Raw genomic sequence first — 23,519 nt, 5'->3', positions numbered from 1 at the left:
TATTGTTGAATGTGGACTCTGGGGAATGGTAGAGGACAGGAAGGCCTGGAGGATCATTGTCCATGGGGTTGCGATGGGTCGGACACGACTTCGCACCTAACAACGACAACAACATTGTTGCATGTAATTGTCATTTTTAATATTTTATAATTTCATGGGGTATATTGTTTTTATTGTTGTAAGCTGCCTTGAGACGACTTAGTCAGTTAAAGGTGGGATATAAATTAAAGGATAAATAAATAGAATAAATTCTTTTTTCTTAGTGAACCCACTGGGGAATCCTTCTCCTAAGGACCAAAGGTATAATTCAGACTTCCCAGACAGAAAAAAAAAAATCCATTCGCTTGTTTTGTATTTCATTAGACCAGGAACAACGATCACAACATGAGTAGTATTGCATTTATTTCCATACCAGGAACATAACCAGAAATACTTTCAACATTCTTGCTGCACAGTAATCCAAAGTACCCTCTGGTTGGCTGCATATTTGTAAGAAGCAATCGTATACTCCGAAAGCCAAATAACTATTTACAACTTCTCTCTCTAGAAGAGTCTTAACGCTGCTTGGATACGTTCCACCCTGAACATATTTGAAAGTCCTTACTCCCATGTATTATTCTCAGTTTTGAAGCTACCAGTCTATGATCCAGTTCCATTTAACTTCAGGCCCCAATGAATTCAATGGGGTCCGTGTTTGAATACTGACGTTTGATTCAGAGGTTTCTTTTTATCAAAGAGCCGTGCCAATTATTGGTCCTTTGGGATGGTTTGATGTGTTTCTTGCCAGTTTCGTAGTACGGATGCCTTTTTGGCAAAAAAATGGAATTTAATCTGCCTGGTGCAACTCCTGAAGACTAGGGTGTTACTTTAGATTGTGGAAAATACAGTGTACCACTTATAGAAATGGGCTCAACCAACAGAGCTGATGGGCAGTAGATTCAGGGCGGGTGAAAGGAAAAGGAATGATTGAAATGTGGAATTCACAGCCAGAGGCTGTAGTGACGGGCACAGGCACAGATGGCTTTAAAAGGGAAGCAGATTAATGGGAGACGGATTGATCATGGTGAGAAATGGAACCTGCACCTTCAGAGGGAGAATGTGTAATATGAGGGGGCAACGTGAGGGGAACGCCTCCATCTCTGTGCCGCTAGCTGGCCCTCCAGAGTAACTTTGTGAGACGGAATGCTGGACTAGCTGGATCACTGGTTTGATCCAGCAGTGGTATTCTTCTGCTTCATGTACATTGGGTTACATTACCATGTGGGAAACGGTTCTTTGGAGCGATTAAGGATGAACACTGACGAGAGGTAACTTATCTGCTGCGGTACGTACATCTGGATTAAAAAGCGTACTTACTGAGTATCCGGAAAAAGGGGCAAATTCTGTGCTATAGATGTTTAGAGAAGGGCCTGAAAACAGAGGAGCCAGAATTGGACCACGCTTGTATGAGTCTGTGGTGTGGTCACATTTAGAAGGCCACTGGAGCGGTTCTGATTCCCATCTCAAAAAGGGTATTGGACGGTTGAAAAAGACGCAGAAAAAGGGCAATGAAAACAATTAAGGGACCACCTTTCTTACAAGAAAAGGCTGAGGAGTTTGGAGCTTTTTAATTTGGAGAAGAGACGACTAAAAGGAGTGGTGGTGGTGGGGAAAGATTTCAGAATTAGGCCAAGAACAGAGAAAGTGGGCAGAAAGCACTCAATGAACTGGTAAGGCGGCAGACAGAGAGAAGGAAGCACCTGTTAGCTCAAAGAGTAATTCACTTCCTGCCACAGGAAGGATGGCCATCCGCTTAAATGCCTTCAGACCCTTGGAGGATAAAGTCCATCTGTGGCTACTCACCATGATGATCAAAAAAGAGTACTTTTAGGTTTATAGAAGCATCCCTCAAAATATATGTATGGGGGGGCAATGATAGGGGGAGGCAGTCTCTATGCCAGGGGTGGCCGAACTGCTGCTGACAGGGGCTCATGGGAATTGTAGTTTATGGACATCTGAAGAGCCACAGTTTGGCAACTCCTGCTCTATTCCTGACTCCCAGGGGGCATCTCATTGTCTACTGTACGGGATGCTGGGACTAGATGGGCCTTTGACCACTGCAGCATGAGTTACCACAACAATGAGGTGATGTTCTAAGCAGAATGACTTTCATGGTTTTTGGGGGTTTTTTTGCACCTGATTAGAATCTGAGGAAGTGGGGAAGAGGTAAAAGACATTTCATGGCATGAAAGCAAATGGACAACTAAAGTAACCGATCCTATATTTACTCCATACCAGGGAGCCTGAGTAGAAAAACACCTGGGGCTACTAGCCAAAAAGGAAAAACCTTCTTGCATCTGCTTCCAGCCAGTGGCCAGTTGGCTATGTGGATTTACTGTTTTGATGCTCCCCTGTAAAGGAAACAAATTCGCCATAGCATTATGAACGCCAGGTTCCTACACGATACAGTAGACGCACAAGCACAACGTACCACTGTGTGGAACAGTCAGACAGCAGGTAAGAGCTTTCATACGGTTACCAGGTACACTGAGGCAGAAGATGCTGATACGAACTCACATACCCAACGCTCTCTAAAAGTCACATGGACACAACTCTCAAAATATGGGTGGTTAGGGCCGTTGATGAGAAAAAGGAATGTCTGAAGTAGACGTCAGATATTGTTCTCTGGAATTGAAGTGACCCGGCTGGGTTATATTCACAGTTATGCCAGCACACCACCAATAAGAACGTCATTACAATACAACTGTTGCAGGAAACCATACATAGGTGCAAATGTTTAATTCTGAGATACAAATTGCTTTGGTGTTGTTCTTAATATTTCTGTTTAGCTGAGCTGTAGACAACTGATAATGCTGAAAATCTGTAAATATATGCGTATGTGTGTGTGTATATTTCCCTGACATAGAGGCCAAGCTTTTAAAAAGAGGCGAAATGTTACCCTACTTCCAAATAGGAAAAGAATAATTTCTGACAGAAATGCTGATTTTATGAACATAGGCAGATTGTGAGTGGCTGGGCCGGAAGGGATAGGTTGTGGCCCTTTTTTGCATACCCAGGGAATTGCTGATCATCGTTTTGGGATCAGGAATCTAATTCCAAGCTAGGCTAGATTCTGGAAATTTTTTTGGGGGGTAGGGGGAGATCACTTGGGCATGAAATTGGGGTCACCATGGTTGGACAGATATTTGTGAGTTCCTGCATTGTGCAGGTTGTTGAACTAGATGACCCCGCGGTCCCTTCCAACTCTATGATTCTGATTATAACAAGCACTGTAATATCTCATTATTATGTTTATGTTTGGTCTATGTCATTTTAAAATGATCCCCGGAATGAACCTATTGCTCTCTAAGAGAATGGAAAAATATATATTTTTCATAAGATAGCAGCAGAAATACGGTTAAAAAAATAAAATCTAAAAAAGAAATATTTTTTTTTAAAAAAAATTTCTCCCAGCGTTAGCGTCCTACTAGTTTCTGCAAAGAATCGAGAACAAAATAATTTGCGGTGTTTTCTCAAATACTCATGTTTACGGTCTTGCCCTGTCATTGTTCCAGTAAACTGGCTGGGAAAAAAAGAGCCTTTTTGAGCCCAGTAGCAGAAAAGGTATCTGTTGGCTTCGTTCGAAACACCGCCAACCTTCCATCAGTAGTTTGGCTGTTTACATACATATCCCATGCTGGGAATGTCATGACCTTGAAAAAGCGACAGTAGCATAATATTCCTTTATTTTTTTTACTGGAAAGACGATGACATTTTGGAGCAGGTTGTTCCATCTTCATTATCTTCCTGTGTGCGACTGAATGTGCATCACACTCATTTTGACGGCTCTTCAGGAACGCTTTGAGATGTAGCTTTCTCTTTCTCCAGCAATATCAGTTCGGTTCTTGCTGACGACGAAACAATGGCTGCGGCCCCTGAGATCTCTTCTGTCTCTGCACCCGTCTCTTTTGGTGGCAAACTTTCTTGGGCATCAAAAAACAGTTCTGATTTTTCGGTGGGACTTTCTTCCCTCTCTTTTGGGTCGATCTCTTCTTCCTTGTCGCCTTCCTTGATTTTCTTACTCGGAGATGAAAAACCTAACTTGGGAAACCTGAACCATCCCGTCTGCTTAGCAGAGTCACTGTCTGTTGCAGATGGCTCTTTGGGTGGCACATCTTCTAGAAAGGACGTTGGGTCTTCAGCTTTGGAATCTGCAGGCGGGGCATCGACGGAGGAAGAAAACCCGATACTTGGAAACCAGAATTTAAACCTGCCTGAAGAACTCCCACTGTCAGATTTTTCTTTTTGTTCTGTGGACTCTTCTGCAGGTTCGGAAGGTTCTGTTTCTTCTTGCTCCTGGGACACGGCAGAAACAGAAATCTCTGTTGGTGGCTTCTCGGCATAACTGTCTGCAAATTCACTTGAAGACTGTACTTCAACAGCAAATGGTTTCAGTTTCGTGGCAGTTGTGATAGAAGATGCTCCTTCAGTGGAATCACCAGCTATACCTGGGCCCTTGACGGATACTTTAAATCCGAGAGTGTCAGTCCTCTGTATTGCGATTCCTGACGCTTCCGGCTGGAGATCTTTACTCTCAAATGTTTCATTCACATCTTCTGTAGAAGAACATTTGACTGGAACGCTGACGCTCAGATGTGGTTCCTGCATCTTCAGTTTAAGCAGAGAAAAACCAAAGGTGGCAGTTTTGATTTCTGAAGGAGGAATCTCAGATTCTCTCACTATCTGAGTGGAGAATGTCTCCTGACGTTGACCATCGCTGTGACCAAGAATGGATGTGGATGTACTTACTATCTTTGTTTCCCTGATCTTGCCACGAGGTTCCTGAGCATGCACTGATGCATCTGGAGTGAAGGAATCTGCAGATGGGTGTTTGATCTCAAGGTGTGTTGTCTGAATGTCCGGTTCAGTCAGTGTTGTAATTTTAGCTATTGACTTATGGATAGTACTACCCATAGTGTCTATCTGCTCTTTAGGGAAACCACTGCTAAATTCCATTGGCCGCTGGATACGTACTGCTGTCTCTGCAAACATGGACTCTTTAGAAGATAGCATTTTGCTCTCCACCTTTGTTTTCTGAATAGCGGGTTCAGACAATGTTGTAATCTTGACTTTTGATTTCTGGATATCATAACCTGCCTGGTCTTCTTTCTCTTCGAGGAGTTTAGCTCTGGATTCCAGCAGAGCTACACCATCAAGGTCTGTACTTTCCCCATCCATTGTTTCTTCTAAAGTCAAAACTTGTCCTTCAGCGATGGGTGTACTGTGTGTGAATTTGGGCATTTTAAATTTTGGAATATGGAAACTTAGCTCTGAATCTTCAGATTCCTTGTCCGCAGTCTCTAGTTTTGTACTTTTTAGGTCAACACACCCTTCTTCCTTTTGAATCTGGATTTCCGATGCCGTGCCTTCCGTTTTAGCTAGCGACGCCTCAGCTTCCGCTTTTGGTGGATCAAGTTCAGCGTGAACTTCCGAGCCCCGTGATTTGGAACGCAAACTGCCAAACTTTGGCATCTTGAATTTGGATCCTTTTGTTTTACTTGATCGGTCTCTTTCTTCGGCTTTCGCCTCGACTTCTGCAGACACGTCCTTTTCGAAACCTTCAACCGGCAGCTCAATTATTTCAAAGTCTTCCTCAGTGATCGACGTGTCCAGTTTAATTTCTGGCAGGCCAGCCTCCGTCTCTTCTGGGTTAGGTATACCTTCAGCAATGTGGCCAGCGGCCTTTGAGGAAGACCATCCAAATGAAGGCATGCCGAACTTTGGCATTTTGAACAGGCTCTCTTTTTCTTGGCTGTCCTTTTTCGGTGATTTTGTTTGGCTCGACGTCTTCTCGGTTTTCACTCCTGCATCTTGGCTTTGTACGGCGACCTCTTCTTTTGGACCAGCCGCGTCAATTCTCCTTTCTGTTCCCTCCACAGTCACCTCAATGTATGCTGCAGCATCACCTCCCAGGTCTAAGCCTTTGGTTTCGATGGAAGACACCACAGAGGGAGTGTCGCCAGGCTGGGGTTTGTGTTGAAGTGCCACATCACATTTAGGAAGAGTTGTGTCTACTTGAGGTGCGCTTATTTCTGAACTACGGAGCTCATCTCTAGGGCCTGAGAAAGGAGGCTTCCGTAGCTCTTCAGCACCACGTTTAACTGCCTCAGCGTAGGTTTTACCTCCCTCCGCACTTAATTTAATATCTACTTTTCCTGATGGTTGCAGAAGGCTTCCTTTGCCTGCTGACAGGCCAAAATCGGAGCCCCCTTCTTTCTGCACTGAGATGCCACCTTCTGGAATTGTTATTTTGCCTTGGAAACCATCCTTCCCAGATGGCTCAATCTCCACGTGGCCAGACTGTGCCACGGTTTCAGCCGTCTCTATTTCAACGTGCACGTCCGAATCGCCTTTTTTCCCCTTCAAAGACGACCGGCCGAACGAAGGCATCCTGAACTTCGGCATTTTAAACCAGCCCTGGGATCCCTCCGTCTGAATTTCATGTTCTCCTTGTCCATCTACATCCTTCTCACTAAGGCTATGGGCAGACGTGTCAGAGGCCTTGGACTCAGAAGCGGCCATCTGTGGCGCTTCAGCTTTCACACCAGCAGTATCAGCTTGAACTTCCAGGACCGGAGCATCCCCATCAAGTCTCACTGTTGTTTCTGTTTTGGAAACGTCCACCGTCGAAACTGGAAGGGCAATCTCACTTTTAGGCACTTCGTCTTCAGGAGCAGAGATTCCAAACTTTGGCATCTGGAGCTTTGGCAGCCGAAATTCTAAGCCATCGCTTTTCCGACCAGCACTATCTATACAAGTTTCACCGGGGATTTCTTCAAATCCTACCTCCAAACTCTTTAGCTCAGATGGATGGCCTGTAGCAGGAGCTTTGATATCAGTTGTAAGTGTTGTCGTGTCAATATCTATTTGGGGAGTTTTGATCTCTGCTTTTGAAATGCCTTTTGGGATTTTAATGCTTATTTCCGTCCCTTCTTCTCCGGTGGTTAAACTACTTTCGATATCAGGTATTCGGACCGCTTCTCCTTCTCTTTCCTCAGTTGTGTCTTTCGACAGGCTGACCTGTGATTTCGGTAACTTGGGTTTAGAGAGAGAGATTTTGGGCATGGCAAAATGAGACCTTTTCACCTGGCCTTTTTTGGAAGACATCTCAGCATCGAGGTCCACCTGGACCCTTTGATCTTCTGCTAGAACGACTGTTAACTCTGCGTCCGTGTCCTCTGGCAACGTCGCCTGAGGTTCTTCCGAAGGTTCTTTTATGTCCGTTTTAAGACTTGCTTCTTTTTTAGGGGACCAGCTAAATGATGGCAACTTGAACTTTGGCATTTTGAAGTGTCCTTCTTTCTCGTCTGTCTCCAAATCTCCTTCCGGTTTGTCCCCCTTAGCTATGGCTTCTAAACCTTGGATGTCTTTTTCTGAAGGTGGCATAGAAATCCCGGCTGATGGGAGCTTCACGTCAAGTGCGGGAGTCTTCGTGACACCTTTAGGAACTGGAGAAATTCTTCTTTTTTCACCCACTACGATAGTTTCTCCACCAGTTACAGCATAATCCGTTTCAAACGTGGCTGCTTCTACAGCAATATCAGCAATATCTGTTGTCGGTTTCAGCTGGGGAACGTCTGCCTCCATTGATGGCAAAGTAACCTCAGCGTCAGGACCTTTTCCTTTCGAAAATGAAATCCCAAACTTGGGCATTTGGAATTTGGGCTTTTTCACCTTTCCTTCCACACCTTCAATTTTAATCTCAGCCCCATCGATGGAGAATTCAGCAGGCTGTCCTTCCGTTTTCACTTTCAGGCCTTTCAGTTCCCCTGCCACGGAACCCTTAATTTCGGAAGCTGCTACACTCACATCGGCACCCATGTCCCCCAGATGCATTTCTGGTTTTGACAGTCTGATATCAGCTGCAGGGAGCTGGACATCAGTCTGAGGCAAGCAGACCTCCGCTTCCAGCTTTGGAGCTTTAATATCGGGTTTGGAAAGCTCCAGGCTTGGGAGTTTAACTTTGGGCATTTTAATGCTTTTCTTAGCATCTTCTCCCGAGATTTCTTTCTCTGAGATCTGCAGGGATCTTTCTCCTTGATCTCCTTTCTCCAACGCTCTAATGTTGGTTTCCAGCGGCGGCACAGTCATCTCACCTTTATGAGCCTTCATTTTCGGAAGGGATAATTTTGGCATGCTGAATTGTGGCCGCCGAATTTTACTTCTCTCACTGTCTAGGTCAACAGAAGCATGACTATCCACTTCAACCGCCTCGCCCTCAATCCCTTCAATGGTGAGGGTTAACTCAGGTTCTCCTTCGCTTGCCGAAACGGTTAACGAGGGGTCCTCCAAAGAGGCATCAACATGACCGGTAACGCTTGCTTCTTTTTTCGGAGACCAGTTAAAGGACGGCAATTTGAATTTTGGCATCTTGAACTTGCTTTCTTTTTCGACTGTGTCCTTTTCACTGGCTTCCATGGTTAGACCTTTGATATCTACATCAGCACCCGGGATGGTACCTTCTGCTTCGGGAACGGAAACGTCGACAGAGGGAAGGCCAACGTCAATACCTGATATCTGAATGTCAGTTTTTGGTTGCTGGAGAACTTTTTCTGGTGAACTATGCATTCGTAGGCCTGAAACACCCAATTCTATTTCAGGGGTTTCAATTGTCCGGATATCCAAGATTTGCACATCAGTCTCTATGCCGGGTATGTCGACGTCAGCTTTGGATGTACTGACCTTGCTTTCTATGATTACATCTTTAGTACGTGATAACCCGAACTTCGGGAGGTGAAACTTTGGCATCTTCATCTTCCCCTTTGACCCGTCGACACTTATCTCTGCAGCACTGAAAGTACCGTCACCAGAAAGAACTTCAGCGCTCATCTCAGGCACTGTCTCACCGGCCGCCATTTCTATGGTCGGAACCTCAGTCTGGGGTCTGGATACTGTAATGTCAGTCTCAAGGGATGGCGTGACCACTTTGCTTAGGACATCAACTTTGGGGAAATGAGGATCTAAGGAAGGTAAAATAGCCTGGGGTCCAGAAACATTGATGTCCGTATCTATGGATGGTGCTACCACTTGTCCTTTCAGTTGGCTTTTCGAGATCTGCGCCTCTATGGACGGTACAGTGGTATCCACCTGAACAGTGGTTTTTCCTTTGGGAAGAGAAATGCCAAACTTTGGCATCTGGAACTTAGGCATTTTGAACTTCCGGTCCATGCCCTCAAGTTTTGCCTCTCCAACTTCTACCTCAGCTAATGGTGCCTCCAGATGGAGGTCTGGGGCTTTGAGATCGAAGGAGGCCTGGCCTGTTGGCATCTTTACCTCAGGTGCGTTGACGCTGATAGCGGAAATTTCTCCGGTTTTAAGTTCAGGTTTGGAGAGGCTGATGTCAGCAGATGGAAGCATGATGTCGACCTTGGGGGCGCTGATGTCCACATCGACTTTGGGACCTTTGACCTCTGCTTTGGAGAACCCCATGCTGGGCATCTTGAATTTGGGCATGTGTATCTTCATCCCACCTCCCACAATGCTGCCTTCTGCTTCGGCCAAATGGACGGAGACTTCTTGTTCCGGAAGTTTGGCTTCAACTTCGGGAAGGGAAACATCTCCCTCCACCTTTGACAGGCTCGCGCCCACCTGGGGCCCCTTGATTTTGGGCATTTTGACGCTTGGTATCTTGACCTCTGGCATTTTCATTTTGCCCCTTTCTCCTACCTCCACTTCTACGCTGGGGAATTCTATCTGGGGTCCAGATATTTTGATGTCTGTCTCGACGGATGGCGTGGTCCCTTTACCTTTCAGTTCTGCTGTGGGGATCTCAGCCTCTAGGGAGGGCGTGGTGATGTCCCCCTCAACAGCAGCCTTGCCCTTGGGAATTGAAATGCCAAACTTTGGCATCTGGAACCTAGGCTTTTTGACCTTCCCATCTATGCCCTCAAGCTTTGCCTCGGGGCCCTCCAGAACTACCTCGGCCGATGGTGCCTCCAGTTGGAAGTCTGGGGCTTTGAGGTCCAAGCACGCCTGGCCCGTCGGCATCTTCACCTCAGGTCCTTTGATGCTAATGTCGGCAGAAATGTCTTCTTTTTTCAGTTCAGGTTTGGTTAGGCTGACGTCAGCGGATGGAAGGCTGATGTCGACCTTGGGGGCGCTGACGTCCACGTCGACCTTGCGTCCTTTGACCTCTGGTTTGGAGAACCCCATGCTGGGCATCTTGAATTTGGGCATGTGTATCTTCATCCCGCCTCCCTCAATGCTGCCTTCTGCTTCGGCCACCTGGACGGAGACTTCTCCTTCTGGAAGTTTGGCTTCAACCTTGGGGAGGGACACGTCTCCCTCCACCTTCGGCAGGCTGACGCCCACCTGGGGGCCCTTGATTTTGGGCATTTTGACGCTCGGCATCTTGACATCTGGCATTTTCATTTTGCCTCTTTCTCCGAACCCCACTTCCACGCTGGGTGCTTCTATCTGGGGTCCGGATATCTTGATATCTGTCTCGACGGATGGCGCGGTAACTTTACCTTTCAGTTCTGCTGTGGGGATCTCAGCCTGAAGGGAGGGCATGGTGATGTCCCCCTCGACAGCAGCTTTTTCTTTGGGAAGGGAAATGCCAAACTTTGGCATCTGGAACTTAGGCATTTTGAACTTCCCATCCTCAAGCTTCACCTCAGGGCCCTCCAGAACTACCTCGGCCGATGGTGCCTCCAGTTGGAAGTCTGGGGCTTTGAGGTCCAAGGACGCCTGGCCCGTCGGCATCTTCACCTCAGGTCCTTTGATGCTAATGTCGGCAGAAATGTCTTCTTTTTTCAGTTCAGGTTTGGTTAGGCTGACGTCAGCGGATGGAAGGCTGATGTCGACCTTGGGGGCGCTGACATCCACGTCGACTTTGCGTCCTTTGACCTCTGGTTTGGAGAACCCCATGCTGGGCATCTTGAATTTGGGCATGTGTATCTTCATCCCGCCTCCCTCAATGCTGCCTTCTGCTTCGGCCACCTGGACGGAGACTTCTCCTTCCGGAAGTTTGGCTTCAACCTTGGGGAGGGATACGTCTCCCTCCACCTTCGGCAGGCTGACGCCCACCTGGGGCCCCTTGATTTTGGGCATTTTGACACTCGGCATCTTGACATCTGGCATTTTCATTTTGCCTCTTTCTCCGACCTCCACTTCCACGCTGGGGGCTTCTATCTGGGGTCCGGATATCTTGATATCTGTCTCGACGGATGGCACGGTAACTTTACCTTTCAGTTCTGCCGTGGGGATCTCAGCCTCCAGGGAGGGCATGGTGATGTCCCCCTCGACAGCAGCTTTTCCTTTGGGAAGGGAAACGCCAAACTTTGGCATCTGGAACTTAGGCATTTTGAACTTCCCAACCTCAAGCTTCACCTCAGGGCCCTCCAGAACTACCTCGGCCGACGGTGCCTCCAGTTGGAAGTCTGGGGCTTTGAGGTCCAAGGACGCCTGGCCCGTTGGCATCTTCACCTCGGGTCCTTTGATGCTAATGTCGGCAGAAATGTCTTCTTTTTTCAGTTCAGGTTTGGTTAGGCTGACGTCAGCTGATGGAAGGCTGATGTCGACCTTGGGGGCGCTGACGTCCACGTCGACCTTAGGTCCTTTGACCTCTGGTTTGGAGAACCCCATGCTGGGCATCTTGAATTTGGGCATGTGTATCTTCATCCCGCCTCCCTCAATGCTGCCTTCTGCTTCGGCCACCTGGACGGAGACTTCTCCTTCCGGAAGTTTGGCTTCAACCTTGGGAAGGGACACGTCTCCCTCCGCCTTTGGCAGGCTGACGCCCACCTGGGGCCCCTTGATTTTGGGCATTTTGACGCTCGGCATCTTGACATGTGGCATTTTCATTTTGCCTCTTTCTCCGACCTCCACTTCCACGCTGGGGGCTTCTATCTGGGGTCCGGATACCTTGATATCTGTCTCGACTGATGGCACGGTAACTTTACCTTTCAGTTCTGCCGTGGGGATCTCAGCCTCAACGGAGGGCATGGTGATGTCCCCCTCGACAGCAGCTTTTCCTTTGGGAAGGGAAATGCCAAACTTTGGCATCTGGAACTTAGGCATTTTGAACTTCCCATCCTCAAGCTTCACCTCAGGGCCCTCCAGAACTACCTCGGCCGACGGTGCCTCCAGTTGGAAGTCTGGGGCTTTGAGGTCCAAGGACGCCTGGCCTGTCGGCATCTTCACCTCAGGTCCTTTGATGCTAATGTCGGCAGAAATGTCTTCTTTTTTCAGTTCAGGTTTGGTTAGGCTGACGTCAGCTGATGGAAGGCTGATGTCGACCTTGGGGGCGCTGACGTCCACGTCAACCTTGGATCCTTTGACCTCTGGTTTGGAGAACCCCATGCTGGGCATCTTGAATTTGGGCATGTGTATTTTCATCCCGCCTCCCTCAATGCTGCCTTCTGCTTCGGCCACCTGGACGGAGACTTCTCCTTCCGGAAGTTTGGCTTCAACCTTGGGGAGGGATACGTCTCCCTCCACCTTCGGCAGGCTGACGCCCACCTGGGGCCCCTTGATTTTGGGCATTTTGACGCTCGGCATCTTGACATGTGGCATTTTCATTTTGCCTCTTTCTCCGAACCCCACTTCCACGCTGGGGGCTTCTATCTGGGGTCCGGATACCTTGATATCTGTCTCGACTGATGGCACGGTAACTTTACCTTTCAGTTCTGCTGTGGGGATCTCAGCCTCCAGGGAGGGCATGGTGATGTCCCCCTCGACAGCAGCTTTTCCTTTGGGAAGGGAAACGCCAAACTTTGGCATCTGGAACTTAGGCATTTTGAACTTCCCATCCTCAAGCTTCACCTCAGGGCCCTCCAGAACTACCTCGGCCGACGGTGCCTCCAGTTGGAAGTCTGGGGCTTTGAGGTCCAAGGACGCCTGGCCCGTTGGCATCTTCACCTCGGGTCCTTTGATGCTAATGTCGGCAGAAATGTCTTCTTTTTTCAGTTCAGGTTTGGTTAGACTGACGTCAGCGGATGGAAGGCTGATGTCGACCTTGGGGGCGCTGACGTCCACGTCGACCTTGGGCCCTTTCACCTCTGGTTTGGAGAACCCCATGCTGGGCATCTTGAATTTGGGCATGTGTATCTTCATCCCGCCTCCCTCAATGCTGCCTTCTGCTTCGGCCACCTGGACGGAGACTTCTCCTTCCGGAAGTTTGGCTTCAACCTTGGGAAGGGACATGTCTCCCTCCACCTTTGGGAGGCTGACGCCCACCTGGGGCCCCTTGATTTTGGGCATTTTGACGCTCGGCGTCTTGACATCTGGCATTTTCATTTTGCCTCTTTCTCCGAACCCCACTTCCACGCTGGGTGCTTCTATCTGGGGTCCGGATATCTTGATATCTGTCTCGACGGATGGCGCGGTAACTTTACCTTTCAGTTCTGCCGTGGGGATCTCAGCCTCAAGGGAGGGCATGGTGATGTCCCCCTCGACAGCAGCTTTTCCTTTGGGAAGGGAAACGCCAAACTTTGGCATCTGGAACTTAGGCATTTTGAACTTCCCATCCTCAAGCTTCACCTCAGGGCCCTCCAGAACTACCTCGGCCGACGGTGCCTCCAGTTGGAAGTCTGGGGCTTTGAGGTCCAAGGACGCCTGGCCCGTTGGCATCTTCACCTCGGGTCCTTTGATGCTAATGTCGGCAGAAATGTCTTCTTTTTTCAGTTCAGGTTTGGTTAGACTGACGTCAGCGGATGGAAGGCTGATGTCGACCTTGGGGGCGCTGACGTCCACGTCGACCTTGGGCCCTTTCACCTCTGGTTTGGAGAACCCCATGCTGGGCATCTTGAATTTGGGCATGTGTATCTTCATCCCGCCTCCCTCAATGCTGCCTTCTGCTTCGGCCACCTGGACGGAGACTTCTCCTTCCGGAAGTTTGGCTTCAACCTTGGGAAGGGACATGTCTCCCTCCACCTTTGGCAGGCTGACGCCCACCTGGGGCCCCTTGATTTTGGGCATTTTGACGCTCGGCGTCTTGACATCTGGCATTTTCATTTTGCCTCTTTCTCCGAACCCCACTTCCACGCTGGGTGCTTCTATCTGGGGTCCGGATATCTTGATATCTGTCTCGCTGGATGGCGCGGTAACTTTACCTTTCAGTTCTGCCGTGGGGATCTCAGCCTCAAGGGAGGGCATGGTGATGTCCCCCTCGACAGCAGCTTTTCCTTTGGGAAGGGAAATGCCAAACTTTGGCATCTGGAACTTAGGCATTTTGAACTTCCCATCCTCAAGCTTCACCTCAGGGCCCTCCAGAACTACCTCGCCCGATGGTGCCTCCAGTTGGAGGTCTGGGGCTTTGAGGTCCAAGGACGCCTGGCCCGTCGGCATCTTCACCTCAGGTCCTTTGATGCTAATGTCGGCAGAAATGTCTTCTTTTTTCAGTTCAGGTTTGGTTAGGCTGACGTCAGCGGATGGAAGGCTGATGTCGACCTTGGGGGCGCTGACGTCCACGTCGACCTTGGGTCCTTTGACCTCTGGTTTGGAGAACCCCATGCTGGGCATCTTGAATTTGGGCATGTGTATCTTCATCCCGCCTCCCTCAATGCCGCCTTCTGCTTCGGCCACCTGGACGGAGACTTCTCCTTCCGGAAGTTTGGCTTCAGCCTTGGGGAGGGACACGTCTCCCTCCGCCTTCGGCAGGCTGACGCCCACCTGGGGCCCCTTGATTTTGGGCATTTTGACGCTCGGCATCTTGACATCTGGCATTTTCATTTTGCCTCTTTCTCCGAACTCCACTTCCACGCTGGGGGCTTCTATCTGGGGTCCGGATACCTTGATATCTGTCTCGACTGATGGCGAGGTAACTTTACCTTTCAGTTCTGCCGTGGGGATCTCAGCCTCAACGGAGGGCATGGTGATGTCCCCCTCGACAGCAGCTTTTCCTTTGGGAAGGGAAATGCCAAACTTTGGCATCTGGAACTTAGGCATTTTGAACTTCCCATCCTCAAGCTTCACCTCAGGGCCCTCCAGAACTACCTCGGCCGACGGTGCCTCCAGTTGGAAGTCTGGGGCTTTGAGGTCCAAGGACGCCTGGCCCGTTGGCATCTTCACCTCAGGTCCTTTGATGCTAATGTCGGCAGAAATGTCTTCTTTTTTCAGTTCAGGTTTGGTTAGGCTGACGTCAGCTGATGGAAGGCTGATGTCGACCTTGGGGGCGCTGACATCCACGTCAACCTTAGGTCCTTTGACCTCTGGTTTGGAGAACCCCATGCTGGGCATCTTGAATTTGGGCATGTGTATCTTCATCCCGCCTCCCTCAATGCTGCCTTCTGCTTCGGCCACCTGGACGGAGACTTCTCCTTCTGGAAGTTTGGCTTCAACCTTGGGAAGGGACACGTCTCCCTCCACCTTTGGCAGGCTGACGCCCACCTGGGGCCCCTTGATTTTGGGCATTTTGACGCTCGGCATCTTGACATGTGGCATTTTCATTTTGCCTCTTTCTCCGACCTCCACTTCCACGCTGGGGGCTTCTATCTGGGGTCCGGATACCTTGATATCTGTCTCGACTGATGGCACGGTAACTTTACCTTTCAGTTCTGCCGTGGGGATCTCAGCCTCAAGGGAGGGCATGGTGATGTCCCCCTCGACAGCAGCTTTTCCTTTGGGAAGGGAAATGCCAAACTTTGGCATCTGGAACTTAGGCATTTTGAACTTCCCATCCTCAAGCTTCACCTCAGGGCCCTCCAGAACTACCTCGACCGATGGTGCCTCCAGTTGGAAGTCTGGGGCTTTGAGGTCCAAGGACGCCTGGCCTGTCGGCATCTTCACCTCAGGTCCTTTGATGCTAATGTCGGCAGAAATGTCTTCTTTTTTCAGTTCAGGTTTGGTTAGGCTGACGTCAGCTGATGGAAGGCTGATGTCGACCTTGGGGGCGCTGACGTCCACGTCAACCTTGGGTCCTTTGACCTCTGGTTTGGAGAACCCCATGCTGGGCATCTTGAATTTGGGCATGTGTATTTTCATCCCGCCTCCCTCAATGCTGCCTTCTGCTTCGGCCACCTGGACGGAGACTTCTCCTTCCGGAAGTTTGGCTTCAACCTTGGGGAGGGATACGTCTCCCTCCACCTTTGGCAGGCTGACGCCCACCTGGGGCCCCTTGATTTTGGGCATTTTGACGCTCGGCATCTTGACATGTGGCATTTTCATTTTGCCTCTTTCTCCGACCTCCACTTCCACGCTGGGGGCTTCTATCTGGGGTCCGGATACCTTGATATCTGTCTTGACTGATGGCACGGTAACTTTACCTTTCAGTTCTGCTGTGGGGATCTCAGCCTCCAGGGAGGGCATGGTGATGTCCCCCTCGACAGCAGCTTTTCCTTTGGGAAGGGAAATGCCAAACTTTGGCATCTGGAACTTAGGCATTTTGAACTTCCCATCCTCAAGCTTCACCTCAGGGCCCTCCAGAACTACCTCGGCCGATGGTGCCTCCAGTTGGAAGTCTGGGGCTTTGAGGTCCAAGGACGCCTGGCCCGTTGGCATCTTCACCTCAGGTCCTTTGATGCTAATGTCGGCAGAAATGTCTTCTTTTTTCAGTTCAGGTTTGGTTAGGCTGACGTCAGCTGATGGAAGGCTGATGTCGACCTTGGGGGTGCTGACGTCCACGTCAACCTTGGGTCCTTTGACCTCTGGTTTGGAGAACCCCATGCTGGGCATCTTGAATTTGGGCATGTGTATCTTCATCCCGCCTCCCTCAATGCTGCCTTCTGCTTCGGCCACCTGGACGGAGACTTCTCCTTCCGGAAGTTTGGCTTCAACCTTGGGGAGGGACACGTCTCCCTCCGCCTTCGGCAGGCTGACGCCCACCTGGGGCCCCTTGATTTTGGGCATTTTGACGCTCGGCATCTTGACATCTGGCATTTTCATTTTGCCTCTTTCTCCGACCTCCACTTCCACGCTGGGGGCTTCTATCTGGGGTCCGGATATCTTGATATCTGTCTCGACGGATGGCGCGGTAACTTTACCTTTCAGTTCTGCTGTGGGGATCTCAGCCTCCAGGGAGGGCATGGTGATGTCCCCCTCGACAGCAGCTTTTCCTTTGGGAAGGGAAACGCCAAACTTTGGCATCTGGAACTTAGGCATTTTGAACTTCCCATCCTCAAGCTTCACCTCAGGGCCCTCCAGAACTTCCTCGGCCGACGGTGCCTCCAGTTGGAAGTCTGGGGCTTTGAGGTCCAAGGACGCCTGGCCTGTCGGCATCTTCACCTCAGGTCCTTTGATGCTAATGTCGGCAGAAATGTCTTCTTTTTTCAGTTCAGGTTTGGTTAGGCTGACGTCAGCGGATGGAAGGCTGATGTCGACCTTGGGGGCGCTGACGTCCACGTCGACCTTGGGCCCTTTCACCTCTGGTTTGGAGAACCCCATGCTGGGCATCTTGAATTTGGGCATGTGTATCTTCATCCCGCCTCCATCAATGCTGCCTTCTGCTTCGGCCACCTGGACGGAGACTTCTCCTTCCGGAAGTTTGGCTTCAACCTTGGGAAGGGACACGTCTCCCTCCACCTTTGGCAGGCTGACGCCCACCTGGGGCCCCTTGATTTTGGGCATTTTGACGCTCGGCATCTTGACATCTGGCATTTTCATTTTGCCTCTTTCTCCCAACCCCACTTCCACGCTGGGGGCTTCTATCTGGGGTCCGGATATCTTGATATCTGTCTCGACGGATGGCGCGGTAACTTTACCTTTCAGTTCTGCTGCTGGGATCTCAGCCTCAAGGGAGGGCATGGTGATGTCCCCCTCGACAGCAGCTTTTCCTTTGGGAAGGGAAATGCCAAACTTTGGCATCTGGAACTTAGGCATTTTGAACTTCCCATCCTCAAGCTTCACCTCAGGGCCCTCCAGAACTACCTCGGCCGATGGTGCCTCCAGTTGGAAGTCTGGGGCTTTGAGGTCCAAGGACGCCTGGCCCGTCGGCATCTTCACCTCAGGTCCTTTGATGCTAATGTCGGCAGAAATGTCTTCTCTTTTCAGTTCAGGTTTGGTTAGGCTGACGTCAGCGGATGGAAGGCTGATGTCGACCTTGGGGGCGCTGACGTCCACGTCAACCTTGGGTCCTTTGACCTCTGGTTTGGAGAACCCCATGCTGGGCATCTTGAATATGGGCATGTGTATCTTCATCCCGCCTCCCTCAATGCTGCCTTCTGCTTTGGCCACCTGGACGGAGACTTCTCCTTCCGGAAGTTTGGCTTCAACCTTGGGAAGGGACACGTCTCCCTCTACCTTTGGCAGGCTGACACCCACCTGGGGCCCCTTGATTTTGGGCATTTTGACGCTCGGCATCTTGACATCTGGCATTTTCATTTTGCCTCTTTCTCCGAACCCCACTTCCACGCTGGGGGCTTCTATCTGGGGTCCGGATATCTTGATATCTGTCTCGACGGATGGCGCGGTAACTTTACCTTTCAGTTCTGCAGTGGGGATCTCAGCCTCAAGGGAGGGCATGATGATGTCCCCCTCTACAGCAGCTTTTCCTTTGGGAAGGGAAATGCCAAACTTTGGCATCTGGAACTTAGGCATTTTGAACTTCACATTCTCAAGCTTCACCTCAGGGCCCTCCAGAACCACCTCGGCCGACGGTGCCTCCAGTTGGAAGTCTGGGGCTTTGAGGTCCAAGGACGCCTGGCCCGTCGGCATCTTCACCTCAGGTCCTTTGATGCTAATGTCGGCAGAAATGTCTTCTTTTTTCAGTTCAGGTTTGGTTAGGCTGACGTCAGCGGATGGAAGGCTGATGTCGACCTTGGGGGCGCTGACGTCCACGTCGACCTTGCGTCCTTTGACCTCTGGTTTGGAGAACCCCATGCTGGGCATCTTGAATTTGGGCATGTGTATCTTCATCCCGCCTCCCTCAATGCTGCCTTCTGCTTCGGCCACCTGGACGGAGACTTCTCCTTCCGGAAGTTTGGCTTCAACCTTGGGGAGGGACACGTCTCCCTCCACCTTCGGAAGGCTGACGCCCACCTGGGGCCCCTTGATTTTGGGCATTTTGACGCTCGGCGTCTTGACATCTGGCATTTTCATTTTGCCTCTTTCTCCGAACCCCACTTCCACGCTGGGGGCTTCTATCTGGGGTCCAGATATCTTGATATCTGTCTCGACGGATGGCGCGGTAACTTTACCTTTCAGTTCTGCCGTGGGGATCTCAGCCTCCAGGGAGGGCATGGTGATGTCCCCCTCGACAGCAGCTTTTCCTTTGGGAAGGGAAATGCCAAACTTTGGCATCTGGAACTTAGGCATTTTGAACTTCCCATCCTCAAGCTTCACCTCAGGGCCCTCCAGAACTACCTCGGCCGATGGTGCCTCCAGTTGGAAGTCTGGGGCTTTGAGGTCCAAGGACGCCTGGCCCGTCGGCATCTTCACCTCAGGTCCTTTGATGCCAATGTCGGCAGAAATGTCTTCTCTTTTCAGTTCAGGTTTGGTTAGGCTGACGTCAGCGGATGGAAGGCTGATGTCGACCTCGGGGGCGCTGACGTCCACGTCGACCTTGGGTCCTTTGACCTCTGGTTTGGAGAACCCCATGCTGGGCATCTTGAATTTGGGCATGTGTATCTTCATCCCGCCTCCCTCAATACCGCCTTCTGCTTCGGCCACCTGGACGGAGACTTCTCCTTCCGGAAGTTTGGCTTCAACCTTGGGAAGGGAGACGTCTCCCTCCACCTTTGGCAGGCTGATGCCCACCTGGGGCCCCTTGATTTTGGGCATTTTGACGCTCGGCATCTTGACATCTGGCATTTTCATTTTGCCTCTTTCTCCGAACCCCACTTCCACGCTGGGGGCTTCTATCTGGGGTCCGGATATCTTGATATCTGTCTCGACGGATGGCGCGGTAACTTTACCTTTCAGTTCTGCTGCTGGGATCTCAGCCTCAAGGGTGGGCATGGTGATGTCCCCCTCGACAGCAGCTTTTCCTTTGGGAAGGGAAATGCCAAACTTTGGCATCTGGAACTTAGGCATTTTGAACTTCCCATCCTCAAGCTTCACCTCAGGGCCCTCCAGAACTACCTCGGCCGATGGTGCCTCCAGTTGGAAGTCTGGGGCTTTGAGGTCCAAGGACGCCTGGCCCGTCGGCATCTTCACTTCAGGTCCTTTGATGCTAATGTCGGCAGAAATGTCTTCTCTTTTCAGTTCAGGTTTGGTTAGGCTGACGTCAGCTGATGGAAGGCTGATGTCGACCTTGGGGGCGCTGACATCCACGTCAACCTTGGGTCCTTTGACCTCTGGTTTGGAGAACCCCATGCTGGGCATCTTGAATTTGGGCATGTGTATCTTCATCCCGCCTCCCTCAATGCTGCCTTCTGCTTCGGCCACCTGGACGGAGACTTCTCCTTCCGGAAGTTTGGCTTCAACCTTGGGAAGGGACACGTCTCCCTCTACCTTTGGCAGGCTGACACCCACCTGGGGCCCCTTGATTTTGGGCATTTTGACGCTCGGCATCTTGACATCTGGCATTTTCATTTTGCCTCTTTCTCCGAACCCCACTTCCACGCTGGGGGCTTCTATCTGGGGTCCGGATATCTTGATATCTGTCTCGACGGATGGCGCGGTAACTTTACCTTTCAGTTCTGCAGTGGGGATCTCAGCCTCAAGGGAGGGCATGGTGATGTCCCCCTCTACAGCAGCTTTTCCTTTGGGAAGGGAAATGCCAAACTTTGGCATCTGGAACTTAGGCATTTTGAACTTCACATCCTCAAGCTTCACCTCAGGGCCCTCCAGAACCACCTCGGCCGACGGTGCCTCCAGTTGGAAGTCTGGGGCTTTGAGGTCCAAGGACGCCTGGCCCGTCGGCATCTTCACCTCAGGTCCTTTGATGCTAATGTCGGCAGAAATGTCTTCTTTTTTCAGTTCCGGTTTGGTTAGGCTGACGTCAGCTGATGGAAGGCTGATGTCGACCTTGGGGGCGCTGACGTCCACGTCGACCTTGGGTCCTTTGACCTCTTGTTTGGAGAACCCCATGCTGGGCATCTTGAATTTGGGCATGTGTATCTTCATCCCGCCTCCCTCAATGCCGCCTTCTGCTTCGGCCACCTGGACGGAGACTTCTCCTTCCGGAAGTTTGGCTTCAACCTTGGGGAGGGACACGTCTCCCTCCGCCTTCGGCAGGCTGACGCCCACCTGGGGCCCCTTGATTTTTGGCATTTTGACGCTCGGCATCTTGACATCTGGCATTTTCATTTTGCCTCTTTCTCCGAACCCCACTTCCACGCTGGGGGCTTCTATCTGGGGTCCGGATATCTTGATATCTGTCTCGACGGATGGCGCGGTAACTTTACCTTTCAGTTCTGCTGCTGGGATCTCAGCCTCAAGGGAGGGCATGGTGATGTCCCCCTCGACAGCAGCTTTTCCTTTGGGAAGGGAACTGCCAAACTTTGGCATCTGGAACTTAGGCATTTTGAACTTCCCATCCTCAAGCTTCACCTCAGGGCCCTCCAGAACTACCTCGGCCGACGGTGCCTCCAGTTGGAAGTCTGGGGCTTTGAGGTCCAAGGACGCCTGGCCCGTTGGCATCTTCACCTCAGGTCCTTTGATGCTAATGTCGGCAGAAATGTCTTCTTTTTTCAGTTCAGGTTTGGTTAGGCTGACGTCAGCGGATGGAAGGCTGATGTCGACCTTGGGGGCGCTGACGTCCACGTCGACCTTGCGTCCTTTGACCTCTGGTTTGGAGAACCCCATGCTGGGCATCTTGAATTTGGGCATGTGTATCTTCATCCCGCCTCCCTCAATGCTGCCTTCTGCTTCGGCCACCTGGACGGAGACTTCTCCTTCCGGAAGTTTGGCTTCAACCTTGGGAAGGGACACGTCTCCCTCCACCTTTGGCAGGCTGACGCCCACCTGGGCCCCCTTGATTTTGGGCATTTTGACGCTCGGCATCTTGACATCTGGCATTTTCATTTTGCCTCTTTCCCCGAACCCCACTTCCATGCTGGGGGCTTCTATCTGGGGTCCAGATACCTTGATATCTGTCTCGACTGATGGAACGGTAACTTTACCTTTCAGTTCTGCTGCGGGGATCTCAGCCTCAAGGGAGGGCATGGTGATGTCCCCCTCGACAGCAGCTTTTCCTTTGGGAAGGGAAATGCCAAACTTTGGCATCTGGAACTTAGGCACTTTGAACTTCCCGTCTACGCCCTCAACCGTTGACTCTCTGCTATCAACAATTATTTTAGGTGAAGGTACCTGAATTTCAAGGTTTGGGGTCGTGAGAGCTGACACCTTTTCTGTTTTGATGTGAGCTTCAGGCATCGATAGTATGAGTTCAGCCTCTGGTTTCAAGTCTGTTTTCCTACCCACCACATCTATTTTCCATTCCTTTTCTTTCCCCTCGTCATCCCCTGTCTGTTTGCTTTGTATTTTTTCCATAGATCCTTTTTGTTTCTTTTTCCGAATCTTTGGAAATGATGGTTGCTTTGTTGGTGAATCTTGTATGTCTAATGTATATGGTGGTACCTGTGACGTTATAATTGTAGACTCCGTTTTTGTCGTTCCTTTTGATTTTTGTTTCTTTTCTTTTGGTCTTTTAATAGTGAGTTCGAGTTCTGGGCACTTCTCTGCGTGGGAAGTCAGTTCGTACGTTGTCTCTTTACCACCTTTTTTCGTGTCATCGTGCTCTCGTCTTTCGTAACCCTGTGCCCAAGTGGTAGAATCTTCTACTGTGATAGTTTCTGAGGGTTCCCCTGTAGTTGTGTATTCGTATTCTGTGAGTACTTTTCCTTCCAATTTAGACTTCTCTTCTGTTTCTTGCTTACTTCTGTACATCTTGAATCCAATGCTAGGGAATTTTAATTTCCTTTGGCTTCCTTTTTTAACCTTAGCCTGCATTTCCTCTGGTGGGAATTCAGTGTCAGTGCTTGTTGGTGATACATCTGGAATAGCATGCTCATATGCATCTGAAGTGCTACGAGATCGTCTGTGTCCCAAAATCTTTTTACCTCTGATTGATTGGAATTTTGGCCAAGAGAGTCTGTCCTTCTTTGGCCTTTTTTGCCTTCCCACTCTCTGTTTAACAATCAAATTTGCTTTGTCTTCTTCCGTAATAGTCTTTTCTGAGACCTCCAGTGTTTCCTTTCCCTGGAAGAGAGAGAATTTGGAATATCAAATTTTATATAGCATCACAGGTTGCTAGTCGTAGTTTTTTTTTTCTGGTAAGGTATTTTTTTCTTGGTTTCTTTTCTGTATGGTTTTTGTGTCTTGTCTTGTGTAGAGATAAAACTATTCCTGAAAGTAATTTAAACAAACTGTATATTTTTCTAGGGTTGTTTCTTGTAGATCAGGTTTCTTGATGGCTCTGGAAGGGTTCTTGTAGGGAGGGGAGTCAAACTTTATATATATATTAAAATTTGTGAGACATTTATCAGGTGATATGACAAGATGTAGCCATTTTGATCTACTACCACCCCTCCCAAAATGGCCACTGATGGGCCTGGAGGGGTGGGAATGGGAGGGTCCCCAGCTGGGGGTGTACACACTTGTGCTTCCTAATTATATTCTGCATGAGAGCCAGTTTGGTGTCGTGGTTAGGAGTGCGGACT

General features: G+C 50.1%; 1 protein-coding gene across 12 annotated transcripts in view; it reads right to left on the bottom strand.

The window, feature by feature from the left end:
- Nucleotides 1–385: 385 nt before the first annotated feature.
- The window catches only part of AHNAK2 (AHNAK nucleoprotein 2), a 106,806-nt gene continuing 83,672 nt past the window's right edge, over nt 386–23,519 (bottom strand). For 4 of the 12 annotated variants that reach the window (XM_077323817.1, XM_077323816.1, XM_077323815.1 and 1 more), the window contains exon 7: nt 386–23,058. In XM_077323817.1, the coding sequence (XP_077179932.1) occupies nt 3,814–23,058 (19,245 nt within the window). In that variant the 3' untranslated portion in view covers nt 386–3,813. The remainder of the gene's footprint in view (nt 23,059–23,519) is intronic. The other 8 variants (XM_077323823.1, XM_077323827.1, XM_077323824.1 and 5 more) reach the window with 8 other exon arrangements.

The sequence above is a fragment of the Paroedura picta genome, chromosome 2, assembly GCF_049243985.1.
Source record: "Paroedura picta isolate Pp20150507F chromosome 2, Ppicta_v3.0, whole genome shotgun sequence".
In the NCBI taxonomy this organism is placed as follows: domain Eukaryota; kingdom Metazoa; phylum Chordata; class Lepidosauria; order Squamata; family Gekkonidae; genus Paroedura; species Paroedura picta.
Note: the sequence above shows the minus strand (reverse complement) of the source record. Positions and strands in the feature narration are given on the sequence as shown.